This window comes from Marmota flaviventris, chromosome X (assembly GCF_047511675.1).
Source record: "Marmota flaviventris isolate mMarFla1 chromosome X, mMarFla1.hap1, whole genome shotgun sequence".
Taxonomy (NCBI): domain Eukaryota; kingdom Metazoa; phylum Chordata; class Mammalia; order Rodentia; family Sciuridae; genus Marmota; species Marmota flaviventris.
Window position 1 is genome coordinate 24,644,588 of NC_092518.1, and position 16,978 is coordinate 24,661,565.

A 16,978-nucleotide genomic window follows, 5' to 3' on the forward strand; every position below is an offset into this window, starting at 1 on the left:
GTTCCCTGGAATGGAGCCAGTCTTCTATGGACTGAGACCTCTGAAACTATGAGCCCCCAAATAAACTTTTTCTTCTCTAATTGTTCTTGTCAGGTATTTTTGGTCATAGCAGTGAAAAAGCTGACAAAAACACCCTCTTTGATCCAGCAACCTCACTTCTAGGAATGGGTTTCATGGATATAATTGTGTATAAGAAAAATGATGAAATAAGAGATGTACATAGCCAATGATGAAAAATAACTCATATATTCCACCAAAACGAACCACTTAAATAACTTTCATATACTGGAATATTATAAAGCTATCAAAAATGAAAAGGTATTTTATATATTGACATGAAAAGACTTAAGTTTTAAAAAGGTAGGAATATATATTTATAGTTGCTTATATACTAATAAAGACACTTTGGAAGAATATATCAGAAATAACTGTTTACTCAAAAGGCAGTGAAGATAATGTGGGACCACACTGTGGTGGTTGGGAGGCTTTTCACTATTTACCTTTCTTGATTTTCATTTTTCATTTACACAAATGTGTGCCTGTAGTCCCAGCTGTTTGAGAGGCTGAGACAGGAAGATCACTTGAGTCTGGAAGTTTGAGGCCCATCTGCGTGACACAGGGAGACCCCCGTCCCAATAAATGAAATAAAGAACAGAAATAACTAAAAGTAGAAACAAAGCATCAGTCTGATTGACACTTTTTGTAACGTAACTGCGTGCTTTATTGAGATACACAGTAAAGCAGTAATATAATACAATAGTAAGGCATATATTTGGTGAAGTCTGATATGTTGTGAAAATGCAGTAAAACTGAAGTTTAAAAAAATAATTAGTAAATGTTACAGTGTTGGTGTTTAAACACAATATTATTATGATACTCAAGTAAGAACCCAGTACCTGAAAACAATGACATAACATGCCATGTGATGCTTATGCTTCAGTTACACTGATTATGATTTACAGTTTAACACTCAGTGGTTATAAAGAACACAAAATAATGTCCAAATTATGCTTTAAACTCAGCAATAAAGCTCTCAGTTTTTATTCAAATATTTTGACAGACTCACTCCAGAACTAATATCTAAAAGATAAAACAAAACAAAAAGATTAAAACAAAATTATGCACTCCACCTCTGATTTTAGAGTGAAACCTAAAACTTCTTAGTAGGATGTAAAGTAACCCCTTGTTTTAAATGTTGGTTAAAACAAACCTCGGGTAAAGAAAAAGTCCAGCGTCAGAGAAAGGAAAAAATGCAAGACTAAAACCAAATCTCCAATTAACTTAGAGCTCTCCTTAGAGCTTTGGAAATTATAAAGGAGAAAGAAAATGGAGAGTAATGGCCACACGATACACACGTGGCGAAGCTGTGAAATCAGGTGTGCACAATTACCAGGAACACCCCAAAACCAAAGTGAGGTAGAAATAGCATGAGAAGCTGTGTGTGATGTTAATTATCATTAATAAAACAATGGACAAAACCCACACTCCAAAAGTTAATTACACTTGATGTCAGAGGTAACAGACTTGCAAAGTAATAGGACACACAATGATTTCTATTGAATTAATGCATTTTTAAAAATGAAATAGTAATAAAATGGCATGAAAGAGTAAAGCTTTTTCCTACCAGTCCTTCTTAGCTTTTCCTCTTCACTGTTTCTCCTCACTTTGAAGAATTTGTTTGCTTATATATTTATCCTGCCTAATTCACCATAAAGGGTTTGGAGAAGGATTTGCTTTTGGAACAGATTAATTGATTTGCCTTCCCACTTACAAACCTTTGTGGAACTTCTTGTAGAGAAATGTGAAGGAGGGAAACAGAGTTCATGGGCTTCTGGATGGATATTTACCACTGTCAAAAACGTGATGGGGCTACTGTCTTACACATTTTCCCAAGGGTTATTTTAGAGTAATTCTTGCAGCATTCAAAAATTCATCATGATGGGAAGAAAATCGACAAAACAACAATAACAAACCACTCACTTCTCTGTGAGAAGAGGGCAGAAAAATTCATTTGTGATTATAGATATGTGTGTATGGATGGTTATGAATCTTCATCCAGTCCTCTAAGAGTGGCCTGCTCCCTCACAGGGATGGGCTGGGAATCCATAGCCCTATAGCCCCGCCACTGTCCTCCTAATGCCTGGGAGTTCAAATGCCTTCTAATGCTCCCAATTTCCACAGAAGCATCATTAAACTAAATTGTGGCTTAGCCAGCAACAGGAAGCCAAATATACCAACCAACAGATTACTGTGATATAGTAAGTCTTATGGATTCCTTCACATGTTCCTTTTTTTTAAAAAAAAAATCCAATACTCTAGTTGTCAGTGGAAAGTTTAAAATGAGAAACATCTGGAGTCCTGGACAATGTTTTAGTGTGGTAGTTTCCTCCTAGCTTCAGGCTCCAGGGAAAATTCATTCAAGACCAAGCAGGTAAGTCCAGATGACTAGAAGCAGTTTTTTTCCCATTAGAAAGTGGCAGGAACATTTGAAGAAGAAATTTAAAAGGTCTATAGAAATTCTTTCCCTTTCTCTATATACCTATAGTATTTATATACTTATAGACATATAGATGTATAAAATGAAAGCCCACAGCCAGACCCACTCAGTCAACGATTCTCAAAGGAGCAATGTGAAGTAGTCATTTGGTGGTGTTAGAAGAAGTCCTATCTTTAATATGCAAGGAAAGAAAAAAAGCCATGAACCTCATATGAATATTACACTAAAACAATGCAAAACAATGCGCTGCCTCAGTTCATGTGTGTCTTGTGTGTGTGTGCGTGTGTGTGTGTGTGCGTGTGTGTATGTGTTTGTTTTTAGGGGTTTTTATAAACAACTTTTTTTTTTATAAAGCACACTTTAGTTTACAATCTTTCTTTATAACTGTTATAAATTTTTAAACAACCCAAAATGCGTTCCATATAAAGAAATGGCAAGTTATTTAGCTATCAAGATTTTACATGTAGTTTTCTTATAACTTTTTTGTACAATTGCATAGACGTGTAAAACCTGCCATTGTTAACAAAACAATAACAGACTTAGAAACTACTGAAATCTACAGTATAGTACCACTACCCTTCACAAAAATATAGATTTTATTTCTTGTAAACTCTTACTGTCTAATCCTCTTTGTTGTATGAATATTATAAAAACCATGCGGGAATCAGGAGTTGTAAAACATTTATTCTGCCCCTTCTTCATCTGTCATGACTGAAACTAAGGACTCCATTGCTCTTCCCAAATCATCTGCCATGTGGAAAAGGCTTCCTACATTGTGTCCTGGAAAACAAAGAGAAAGAAAGATTTTATAAAGGGTGTAGGTATCATCACCCTGATTTTCTTGCTATTTGGGAAATCATTACCCACTTCTTGGTGAAGACAACACAGAAGCTGCACTGAAGGTGAACACAACAGGGTTTAATTTCCCCCAGTTTCCAGAAAGAAGTAAAGCCTTGTTAATGAAGCATCACACATTGTTAGTATCAGCTTGCTTAATACTGGAGCAGGCTACTGGTGTCATTTACATGAAAAATATCGAGCACTGCATTCATCTTCCCAATGGAACTATCATATAGCAAAAAGATTCTGTGGATAAACACAAGATTCCTATTGTAACAGGAATCATTTCATGATGAGGTAACACTTTTTCCACCTTACTATATTTACAACTATTTGTACTATTTTTTATGATCAAACCACCCCTACCATAACTATCACCACCCTCATGAGTACCGTTGCCACCACCATCATCATCATCACCATAACCACAATACCATCACCATTAACATCACGGCCACCATCACCACCATATGAAATCTTCATTTCCAGGCTATGTCAGGCTGTGAAGGGTAGAGGTAGTATTGCGGAGGTGGCTGATTCCTCTCTGCTTTTACTTGGGTTGAAAAATAAACTCTTGAATTGACCTTTGTGTATACTATCAACATTTGAATTAGGAAACTTCAGAGTAAAAATTGCCTCTCATCCCAAATCACTCTAGAGCCTAATTATAATATGACCCACATTCTAGCATGCACAAGGCCCTGGGTTCAATCTCTAGCACCAGAAAAATATAATAATATGACCCACATGTATTGCATGGATTTGGGTACCTGTGTATCCATCTTTGATATCCTCCTAAATGAGGGTTAACTATCAGAATAACCTTTTAATAATAATGTGGCATGACCTAGCATTAATGCCCCAGAATGGAACATAAGAACAGCATGTTCCTGGATGCTTTGTAGCAAAATTTAGATCTAGACTATGATGTTCTGAGACATTCACACTTTATGGCTTTCCTTTTCATTTATGTCCCATATTTTTATTGGGCTAATTTTAATTCTTAGACACTGGTAAATCATCCTGCTCAAAGTACTGCCTTTGGAATGGAAAAGCTTTCCTAGGCTATGACTACCTTGTCATGGATCAACTTTACAGATTCCCAGAATAATTGTTAAAATCCCAATAAAAATTAAAGATAGTCTAGAGCAGGTATTCTGTCCTAATATTTATTCCCAGAGACATGTCTTTTTTTTTTTTTAATACGAGGGGATCAAAAGAGGATTCACGGGCAGGCACTTAAAACCACAATGGCACCAGATCAATTTAGGACTTATTAAAAGTTTAATGCGATTCAAGCATTTGTGTTACAGTGACCAAGTTTGTAAATCTCTTTGAGCTTTATTAGTGCAAAAAGTTTTGGCGAGAGCTAACTACATTCTTTTTTAAAATCACTTTGGATTTTGGCTGAGACTACAAATATAAAAATTTTTAACAATGCCTATGTACTATTCAAAAAAGTGGTCAACAGTTTGGCAGTCCTCTATGAAGAACTGAAATTGTCTTTTGACTTCTTATTCTTTTTAAAATATTTATTTATTAGTTGTAGTTGGACACAATACCTTTATTTTATTTATTTTTATGTGGTGCTAAGGATTGAACCCAGGCTTCACATGTGCTAGGCGAGTGCTCTACCGCTGAGCCACAACGCACCCCCACCACCCAGTCTTTGACTTCTTTATGCTATAAAAACCACAGCAAGATGCAGTGGATCCTTTGTTGCTCCTTACTGCTCAGAGTACAAATAGATAATGATGCCACCAGCCAGGAGGGCTTCTCTGTTTTGTTTTGGTACTGGGGATTGAACCCAGTGTTTCTCTAGAACTGAGCTATATCCCCCTGCCCTTTTTATTTTATTTTGAGACAGGGTCTTACTAAGTTGTCCTGGCTAGGCTCCAACTTGGGGTTCTCCTGCCTCAGCCTCCAGAGTAGCTGGGATTAACAGGCATGCACCACCATGCCTGGCCCTGTATCTATTTTTGAGTGCACAGCAATCCTGGGAAATCTGCACAATCATTCATGCATAATTGAAAAGGATGAACTGCAAATTTTGAATTACTAGCAATCTTCACAGCTATTAACAAAGCCAGTGAAAAAAAATCCAAGATCCTAACAACATGATATCTGAATATAATTCAAACTATTTCTTATGTCCCACATCTAACTATAGGATAGTTCACCTAATAGCTAGAAATGTATTATAAAACATAAATAAAAAAGGGAAGAACTTGGTTTTTCCTGCTTGCTATGGATAATAAAAGTGCCTTTTTAGAACATGTGCTAAGGGATATGGACTAAAGTTCAAAAAATATTAAAATAAGTGAATGCATCTGTAAATTATATAGCCACGTGGTGCTTCTATTCTTTAAAATGTGTTCAGTTACCACCTGGAAGGAAAATTCTTGAGTTTCTTAAGAGGCATAAATTCTAGGGGTATCTGCTATTGAAAACTTTGCCAGGGAAAACAGGTTCATTATTCTTAATACACAACATACATTCCCACAAAAATGTTAGAAGGTCTTTCACCTGTTTAGACTGTTAAATGTTAAAAAATGGCCTTGTGGCCATCCTTACATTATAAAAACAAAGAGTTTTTAGAGTCACCTCACCATATCTGTTATCCCTTTAGTTACTGCATTTATAAATACCTGTTTCACCAAAATAATGATTCCAATTTTTTCATGAAGGTTTCCATAAGATCCAGAAAAAAAAATACAAATTCTGTTTTGGACAAAATATTGCCCCAAAGAATCAAACCTCAATCCACTGGAGGATTCAAACCACACTGTGACATGAATACATAAAACCAATTTGTATCCTGGTTCTACTATCCGTGTGGGTAAGGCACAGCATTAGTGCGGTCATCAATTTTACCTGACAGATTTTTCTAAAGTCAAAATTAAAATCTCATTCCTATAAACACAAGAGGCACTGAAAAGCAGCCAGGATTCAGGCGTTTGCAATCAGCTTCAGGCACAAGTTGACACCAAAATATGTCTATAGAAAGTATTAATTTAATCCATTCTTAAGCAAGGATTATTGAACACAAAGGCACCATGCGTTGAACATTAGGGCAGTTTTATGTTTTTCCAAGTTGGCACTAACTGCAACACATTTAGTCTCACAAGCCGCCACTGCCTAAGGGAGTTGTTTTCCACAGTGATTGGAATTGAGACTTTCTGGCAAACATCCAAGACCTCAATAGCAATCTGGCACTCTATTTTTTTTTTAAATACAATTCCCAAATAAATGGTTAGCATTCAGTTGGCCCAAGCAAAGCCAGAATACTGCAGTGAAATTTGCTTATCTTTTCTTCTCTATAGTTTAATCTCTGGGAAAATATCTGGTCTACTGTGCATTTAGGGTATTGTCATAGCATTAAAAAAGCGATTATTGTTTTGATTCTCTGGCTTCTGGAAACTTATCTATAGTACGCCTTAGGTAGTCATCTCCAAGTGCCTCTGTGACTTCAATTGTGTGTGCTGGCCTTTTAAAAAAGTTGTTCATCAAAAAAAAAAAAACAAAAAACGCATTCAGGGGGTCAAAACTGTGGCACAATTTTTCACAAAAAGTTAAAATAAATTTTAAGGGGCACTTACCATAAGAACGAAACCAAGAAGTGTCACATATGAAGTACATGAGGCAGGAGCAGTCAATGCTTCACTGACTCAGGTTTCCTTAATTTTTTCTCCCAGCCTACCACTCCCTCCCTAAGACCCCATTGCATGAAGCCCTGGAAGGGAGCACTGGTGTAGACACACTGAGGATCATGGGATTCATTACACTTGCACAGCATGGTATTGGCAGAATTTCCAATATGACTTCTTACGTTTAAATGAAACGGTGGACTTCAGTCCATCCCATTGCTAACAATCCAGAATCTTCTCATATAGGAACTCTCCACCCATTCAATCTGTCACCCAGAACAGTGCATACCACTGACATCCCACCAGTGAGCTTTCCTTCTCCCCTCTTTCACATTAAATTCTTGTCAAGGACAATCTTGTTTCATTTGGGCTGTCACTCAACACTGTCATCCAATAGCCACTTGATTAGGTAATTCAATGTTCAGACAATATTCCAGGTAGAACAGGAGTAAGAAGCAGTTTTTTCACTGTAAAATCCCTAAACCACATTCAGTGATAGTGCTGTATGCTGCTACTTTCAACCCCTAGTGAGACATTAAAAGAAATTCAAGACTCCAACTTTCAATTTTTTTTTGGAACCTAATTGGTTATTATTTTCTCCTGGCTCCAAATGCCAAATGAAAAAGAACATCTTCTAAAGGGCAAGTGAAGATGACATAAGCATTTCAATGTTATTTTCTGAGGTGGCAGTATAGCATAAGAGTTAGGGGTATGGCTCTGGAGCCAGGTTGCCTGGACTTTAATCCTGGCTCTGTCACCTTGGACACACTGCTTACCCTCTCAGAAACTGAATTTCCTTATCTGTAAAATGGGGTTAAGAAGTGTATCTACTTCATAGATCTGTCATTAAGATTATTTGAGGGAAAAAATAGCAGGGGCTTAGAACAGTGCCTGGCACACAGTATGTGCTTAAAAAAAATATTAGCTAAAATGGGAAAGAGTGTAGGAACCAGGAAAAAAGAAAACAAAACCAAAATGACATCATCCCAGAAGACTAAAATCCAAGGGCACTGGCAGAAAATGCTAAGGTCCTGGAAGTGGAAGGAAGCTTTATGACTCATCAATTATGTTCAAGGCTAAATTTATTTTGAAGACTTTGTGTTGCAAATGGCAACAGATGATGAACTGCAGGATTACATCCTAGGGACCACAGAGGATTGACACTTTAAAGAGATTTCTGCTCCCCCAACCCCCATCCTGTCGTCATGGTGATGACCACAGCAATGAATGTTTGAGGAATGTTCCTCATGAGCTGCAAGTGGAGAGGTGACTACCATCCTTACATTATGACACAATGTGCAATACACACATGCGCGTGCACACACACATTTCTTACACAAAGGCCAAACATAGAAAGCAGGATGAGACAGACAGAAGCCATGGCTGTGAGCCTGAATCTCACTAACCTCTCTCATTGGTTTTCCAGGGGTATTTCTTCCTTTAATAATAGAGAGAGGAAGAGGCAGAGATATCAGAAAGGGAAAAAAAAAAACATGCATAAATATACAGTTTCATACCAATTTGCTTCTTTTACCAAACAAATGTTGAGATGACAATTCATTTATTCCCTTCTGGAGGAAAAAAAAAACAAACAAACAAACGGAAAAACCCAAAAGACACATCTAGTCGAATAACCTTTACATACACTTAAAAATCAGTGTAAACAGAAAACATGATTCAGGAGACATCATTTATAGAATCCACAGAGTTCACGCATTAAACTGGATGAAAACTGGCATGGAATAGAAATTTGACAAATTGAGCATTGTTTTCAAGGGCAACTGTAGAATCTTAAGCTTAATATTCAATAATCTCAGAATCTCTTCACTTTGGACTTGACAATCAACACACTGAAACATAAAAAGTAATTGGCTGTTGTGTGCCAAAACTTTGCACCCCAAATGCAAAGGAGAATCCCATATAGAGGCTGAACTCCATACTCCTGGGATAATTTATTCTATCTGGTAGAAACTGAGTATATTGATGATTGGACTGGGGACATTTGAGAAGATAGCAAGAAAAGATGAATGGAAGAAGTAAATCTCACTAATGGGCAGGCCACAGAGCCAGATCCAAGAATGAGCCTTCAGCCTCCTCAAATTTCAATAAATATCAGAACATTGAGAGTCAATGGCTAAAGACACACTTGGCTTGCTTTACAGAATCCTATATCTATATGCATTTAATCTATTTTTGAATGAGAAAGTATTTTTCATAGTTGGATGGAAATTAGGAACCTCCGACCATACTTAATATCTCTTGGGCATGAAGTTTCCTTTTATCTCCAGGTCTTCAAAAGTGAAATACTGGGTTTCAAGCTATTTGGCTTTGGCCATGGGACATTTCCTAATAGTCTTAAATGGAATTCCAGCATTTATAACAGATAAAAGTGGAGTTGTTAGAGAGCCTGTCCAACATTTCCTTTTCCCTCAACCCATCATGCTTAGTGGCTCCAAGACTAAAACTCCCTGAAATAACTTCAGAGACTGAAGAAGTATGGAGTTACAAAAGAAATCTTTCTTAACTCAAAGTTCCAAACTTCTAGCATATATTAAAAGTTTTTCTAGGTATGACTTTTTCCTTCCTTCCCTGCCTCCCTTCCTTCTTCCCTCCTTCTTTTCTTTCTTCTGAATTTTCCTGAGAGTTAGAGATTGCTTAAGGACCATGAAAGGATGTTCTTGATGCTCCCCAAGCGTGACAACAGAGAAAAAAAAATTTCCTGGCTCCTCAGCAGGAGTGTTATCAATGGCAGATCCATAATATGTCATAAGAAAAGGGAGAATATCATTAAGCTCCATGTGAATTACTCGCCCTTTCTTTTGAATACCTTTTTGGTTTTTCTTTCTTTTTAAATCTTTATACTTTCAGGTATACTGTCTGGTAACAGAATTCTCTTTCCCTATAAAACTATAGATTCCTTGAGGGTAGGTTCCCATGTTGCTCACCCACATTTTATCCTTAAACCCTAGCCATTATTCATATTTGATAACTGCACTGAATTCGTAAGGTAGTAGCGAGATCAAGGCCAAAAGTCTTTTCTGTGTTCTAAGCAATTTGGCCTTGGAGTACTATTCTTTAGCTTGAATGCCAAGAGTTTGTAACTTGTTCTGGCTTGTCACTTTGTTCTATTTTTAAAACTTCAGAACTTTTAGGGAGGACAGTATTGTTAGAAAATGATGTGATTTCATTTCAGAATGATCACAGTTCCTAGAATGATCAACTTTATGTATGTTTATTAATTTGACACAAAGTCATATTCAGAAGTTAGTATCAACTGCTTGCAGCTGGATAGTCTGCAGAAAATGCTATTTGGGTGGTTCTAGGTAGGTACTTCTTCAGAAGCCATGCTTCAGAGCCCATGTAAACCCTAATCTTATTCCAAATCCTCCCTCTTCATTCAGGTCCCTATGTGCTCATTAACAGTATAAAAAGAAGTTCCTCTTTTGTAAAAAATAAAATAAACTGTTAAAAGCAAATAATGGCTGGGTGCAGTGGCACATGTCTATAATCCCAGTGACTTCAGAGGCTGAGGCAAGCGGATCTCAAGTTCAAGGCTAACCTTAGCAATTTAGTGACGCCCTGTCTTAAAAAAAAAAAAAAAAAAGCCAAAAGGGCTGAGGATGTAGTTCAATGATTGACTACTCCTGGGTTCAATCTCCAATACAAAATCAAACCAAAACCATAAAAAACAAACAAACAAACAAAAAACAAATAATGTTTTCTATTGTACTGGGAACAGCTCTACACTGACAAAATAGAACCTACTTGGTTGCAACATTTTAAAGAGTTCTTGATCAATACACACACACACACACACACACACAAGTACCAGATAAATGTTTGATTTCATAAGTACAGTCTTTGAAAATGAATTTCCTTACACCTTCAGTTCAAGTGTCCATCTGGCAATGTGGTATATTATCAGGAAATGAATCAAGAGAAAAGGGAAGTGTGTTGGGACAGCACTGGCTCTAAATAAAGGGCTTGGTCAGGTCTGGAGAAGTTTAGTTTCCTGAGGCAGTATGAACTTGAGATTATTGATTGTAATTTACCAGTTCAGAGACAAAAGTGGAGGATGTTATTGTTTTTGACTATCTTTAATCTTAGTTCACTATTTTTAAAAGGTAGGGGAAATTTTGTCCATTTTTAGGGCTTCTGTTTCATTTACAAGTCAAAGATGATTCAAATAGCTACCTATGCTTTCAATACTGAATATGCAAGTTCTTTGGTGAACATGGATATAAATATATAAATCAATTCAATAGCACAGGTTTGTTGAGCTGAAACTTAGTTAGCACTGAAGTCCATGGCTGTATTCATGTAATAAGCCAGAATGAACACAAAATAGTGTAAGGCAGAGATTGGTAAGATTTCTCCATGCAGGGCCTGATAATAAGTATTTCAGGGTTTACAAGCCACACAATTTCTGTAGCAACAGTTCAAGCTTGTCACAACCACTCTGCCCTTGTAGTGAGAAAACAGTCACCAATAGCATGTAAATTAATGGATATGGCTGTGTTTCAATAAAACTTTATTTCTAACAACAGGCAGTAGGCCAGATTTGGCCCATGAGCTAATCCCTGGTGTAAAGGATAGCTGCTCACAACTTTTGTGGAACTAGATTAGAAACAATAGTGCCCAAAAGGGGGTACATCCATCTGCCTTTGTTCTTTATGTTGCTCTTCCATTTTAAAAAAAAGTGATCTGGGCACCATGGCACATGCCTATAATCCTAGCAGCTCAGGAAGCTGAGGCAAGAGAAAGAGGATCTCAAGTTCAAAGCCAGCTTCAGCAAAAGTGAGGTGCTAAGCAACTCAGTGAGACTCAATCTCTAAAAACAAAATACAAAATAGGGCTGGGGATGTGGCTCAGTGGTCAAGTGCCCCCGAGTTCAATCCTTAGTATAAACAAAACAAAATAAAACAACAACAAAACCCCACCAAACAAAACAAACAAACTATGAAATGATGTGAATTTTAAAAGATGGCAGGTTTTAAAAAGCTGTTGTGTCGGGTAATTTAGGAACCTTTGACAGAATGTATGTGAGCATATTTGAGAAGGGATAGTATAAAAGAGACAGGATGGTACAAGCTTTGGGAGACATATTATGTGGCACAGGTCAGTAGGCCAGAGACTACACACACAACAGAAATCCTCACAAAGCACTGCTCACTGCTTTCTTGATTGTCTTATTGTAGTAAGAGCTTATATTGGATTCTATTATTCATTAATCTCTATGAATGGAACCTTATTTTGGAGAGACTAATATCATACCACCAAGAAAGCATTTCTTTCATTAAGCACGTACTATACATATTAAAATACATCTGTAGACTGCTAACTGATCACTGACTTACGGACAAATTGCTTAAAGCATTTATTTTAAAATCATACTTATTGTTCATTCATGTAGTATTCCTATAGAATAATGGGGGATATTTGGAAAATGTCTTAGAGTAGATAAGTAAACAATAATTTTCATTACATTGGAATTCAACTTGTACATATACTCAAACACAGGGATGGATTACAGATAGATAAATGGACAAATTAGATAGAAACTGGCTAATGTTCAGTGTTTAAATATATACCGAGCCACTGAAATCTTCCAAATGGTTGTGAACTAACTGTATCTAGATAGAAAAGATATAATCACAAAGCTAAATGTGCATACGTTCACACATTCAACACAATGCAGTTTATTTTGCCTCTTATACAGGAATAATGTTGGCCTTCAGTTTATCACTAAATGGAGAAGCATGCAACCCTTTATTAATTTGGATAACTTTTTAGCAAGGCCATGGAGATAAGATTAGAAGCCTAATTTAACTTGTGGGATTGGCCATGAATAAGGAACTTAATTTCTTTGAGCTTCTAGATACTCTTTGTGAAAATGAAAACTAAAGATTGGTTGATACCTTAAGGTCCAACTCTTAAGTCAAAACTTGGCAAGAGCTAACAACAACAACAACAAATTGTAAATTTAAAGTACACAACAACCCACCTATTCACGTGCTTTATATAATTATGAAAAATGTATTTTTTTAAATGATTTTCCTCTGTGGGCAATTAACTAGCAGGGTTAAATAAACCATGAGGTGGTATTTAATAGCACATTTCCACTACATGTCAGACCTCTGGCTCTGACATCTGTTTTGAGTTACTCAAACAGCTGTCTGAAACAGCTGTAGCAACCATGAACTTATTATTTTTTGTAACACAACAACAGGAACATGGATGGAAGAGTCAGAATAAAACTACAACGTCCTCTAAGACATAAACAGATCTTGGAAGCAACTTCCATGGTAAAAATATTTATTTACTTTTTTTTAAAAAAGTTATTCACCTAGACAAAGAAAACTGAGATCAGTTAGATAAGATTTTTTTAATCATCTGGATCAGAAAATCAATATAGTGGGTTGTAATCAGCATTTTATTTTTCAGTAAATAAAACAGAGCCAGTGCATAGGCTTGTGTCTATAATCTCAGTTACTTGGGAGGCTAAGGCAGGAGGACTGCAAGTTCCAGGTCAGCCTGGGCAACTTGAGAGAGAAGTGGGAGGAGACCCTGTCTCAAAATGGAAATAAAAAGGAAGTCTGGGGACACAGCTCAGTGGCAGAGCACCCTTGGGTTTAATCTTCAGTACTGCAAAAAAAAAAAAAAAAATAGAAAGAAAAGAAGAAAGGAAGGAAGGAAGGACGGACGGACAGAAGCAGCATGTATTTATGTAGTATAGAAGTACTGTTTCAAACATTTGTTTCTGATCTTTGTATGTATATGTGACTATATACATACATGTATAGTGTATGTAAAATGCTTCTCTTATATAGATAATGATCAAATCAGGTCAATGACTACCATTCTGAATATAAAAACGCTTAGATGACCTTCCATGGATATTCTGAGAGTCTATAATCCTGAGATGTTGAGATTCTCAAGAACTTCTGCTTAATATCAATCTAATATACCTAACAACTGGTAAGATGTTCTTTTTTAACCCAACTGTTCCTGTCTCTTTCTCTTTCTCAATAAAAAAAAAATGCTTTTAGTCATAAATAAAAGATCCAAGAGACACCTTTTTTTGGTACTGGGAATTAAACCCAGGGGTGCTTAACCACTAAGTCACATCCCCAGTCCTTTTTATTTTTTATTTTGAGGCAGGGTCTCATTAAGTTGCTTAGGGCTTCACTGAAGCTGGCCTTGAACTTGTGATCTTCCTGCCTCAAACTCTCAAGTCTCTGGGATTATAAACATGTGCCACTGTGCCTCCAAGAGGCACTTTTTAGTCTATTTTTATAACAATGAAACTTTTTATCCATCTGAATTTGAGGAGGAAAAGGCCTAATAACAATGCCCCATTTAGCAAGAATCATGGAAAAACAAAACAAAACCCAAGGTCACAGTATCAAGAAGACCAGCCCAGCTCCGCTAACACATTAGCCACTGTTTTATTATATATATTTTTGTCTATTTTTAAGAATATGAAGTAATTTTCTCATGCCACTGGGGTATGATTAAATAGAAACTTAGTCAATGGAACTGGTGTAAGGATAAGGCCTCCTTATCCTGTATTTGAAAACTGCAGAACTTGGGGGGATGGTATTGTTCCATAAGCAATAATTTAGCAACACTATCCAGGCAGCCTGAATAGTTTCCCAAGATGCCATACAAGTAAATCAATATCACACAAGTAACTACAACAACATCAGCAATGTTAACTGCAAATACCATATCAGAAGAGGTAAATTTCTAGTCTTTTAGGAGACTTATTCTACACCCAATCTAGTTTCAAGGACTCTAAAAAGGAGACTCAGGGATATGCTGCAAAAGATTTTACCTTAAAGCTAATTAGGGTGGAGCAGAGGCATGGGTACAAAAAAGAAGGCAAGGCTACCTCTGGGGAAGGAAAACCAGCAGTCTTGCTGTTGCCTCTTTCCTGAAATATGCTTGTTGTTTAGATGTGGGAGAAATGCCCAGGGCACCAACAGAGCAGCTACCTACATCCCATACAGCAGGTAAACAAGCTTCCAGTTCAAGGGGCTGGGATAAGATGCGTATCTAGGACCTTCAAAGGAAAGCATGGGGGTGATGAAATGTGTACAACCTTGAAGAAGAAACTTCTGCTTCAGGTTAACTCCTTCCTTCCTAATTCACTATCAGGTACCTTATTTATGTAGTATAGAAGCTACTGTTTCTGATCTTTGTATGTATATGTGATTATATACATATATGTGTACTGTATGTAAAATGCTTCTCTTATATAGATAATAGTCAAATCAGGGATTTACTCATGCCAAATAAATTTCTATTACAGTTATCATATAATTGCTTTGTGATCTGAACTTCTTTGTAATTCTCTGTCCCCAAGGGACCGTAAGTTCCTTGAAGGCAAGGAACTTGTCATTTCTTCTTTGACTCCCTAGTACTTTCTCTGATCCTAGTAGGCACTAGTAAAAGCTGACAGGATAAAATAATGAGAATAAAGATGAAAGCATTTGATTTCTGCCAATCCAGTATATGGTCTTCTCCTTATAAATAGTGAAGAGCAGAAAGAAGAGATATGTAAGCTATTCAGGATGGGGATGCAGGTGGCAGGTGGGGGGTGTAGAGGTGAGTGGAAGACAGATAAGATTCTTATCTGTTAAAATCAACACATCAGTGGTGTTCAGCAGTGAAAAGATGGCTGGTGCAGACATTTAAAATTAGCTTCCCCTGACGGTTCCTTAGCAACGCTCCGCTAGAACATTATTGCTTTTAGCGTGCACTGCACAACGTTCACTTGCACATCAAATAGCTAGGAAATGGCCATTGTTAACTGACACTGAACAAAAATATAGGAAAAACATACTACTCAAAACACCCTCCTCATTGCCCTTATGGAGAGGAACAAATAGCCCAGATTTTCTGCCGCCCTTCCCTCCCAGGCTGCCCATTAGGGGTGACAATCATTGGTCACAAAGCCTGGTGTTTTCCTCTTTATACTTCCCCAGGCTTTCCTTCTATTTGATCACAGGTGACTGCTACCATTCTTTTTATTTGTGGAAGGGAGGTGGATCAGTGACTTTTATGTTGGGGCAATATACCAAAATAAATGCCCCCAGAAACTAACAATGGCAGCAAAATATCTCTTTGGGTGAAGGGAGACATCTAAAGCTCAGGCTGGAGGGAAGATTCTGTGGGTGAAAATGCTGCTTGTGCATAAGAAGCAAAATATACAGGTCAAAGTGATGAAAAGAAAGGAAATATTAATATTTTTCTTTATAAAGCTTATACTCCAACTATGGATTAGCAAACTAATCTATAAAGACTCATTATCTTTTACTTAAATGATGGGGTATGATACAATTTTTAAATATAAAAGGGCATCAGCGGGTGAGTCAGAATCCCTAGCACCACCACTTGTTAGGCATGTCCTAGGCCTCACTGTACCACATAGCAGCTACATGTTCATTCATTTCCTCATTTGGAAAAGTCACACAATAATTACTCTTAAGTAAAAGATACCTCCTAACTAACTCTTCAGACCAATATGTGAAGCAAATAAAATATTTGACACAGTAGAATTCCTATTTCTAGAAACACCTCAATGCCGTAGGTGATTGAATTCCAAATAAGCCAAACCAGAAATTCATAGTAAAATAACATCTTCCCACCATGGACCCAAATTGGCATTCTGTAGGCACATGTTGGCTTTCAGGTGGATAATGCATATACATAAGTAGGGTACAGAAGAGAGTGCCATCATTCCAGTTTATGTGAGTCCCATTTAGGTATTGGAGCTTACCTCTTGAACTAGGGAAGGAGTTGTTGAGTTGCTCCATCACTTCCTCTAACCCTGTGCTTGTGTCCTGGGGAGGACTGAGAAGATCTTCCTCACCTTAATGAAAAAACAAAACAAAACAAAACAAAAGGATGAATTATATGTTAGCAAAACATAGAGGTTCCAGAGAAAGGGGCCATGATTACTTTTTAAAGCCATTATAGTAAGGCATGG

At 37.0% G+C, this 16,978-nt stretch overlaps 1 protein-coding gene across 10 annotated transcripts in view; it reads right to left on the bottom strand.

Moving 5' to 3' along the window:
* Positions 1-697: 697 nt before the first annotated feature.
* Positions 698-16,978, bottom strand: part of Dmd (dystrophin) — a 2,062,171-nt gene continuing 2,045,890 nt past the window's right edge. For 8 of the 10 annotated variants that reach the window (XM_071606751.1, XM_071606753.1, XM_071606749.1 and 5 more), the window contains 2 exons: positions 16,769-16,861; positions 698-3,277 (listed from right to left, as the gene is read on the bottom strand). In XM_071606751.1, the coding sequence (XP_071462852.1) occupies positions 3,180-3,277; positions 16,769-16,861 (191 nt within the window). In that variant the 3' untranslated portion in view covers positions 698-3,179. Of the gene's footprint in view, positions 3,278-8,390; positions 8,423-16,768; positions 16,862-16,978 lie in introns of all 10 variants that reach the window. The other 2 variants (XM_027927376.3, XM_027927381.2) reach the window with 1 other exon arrangement.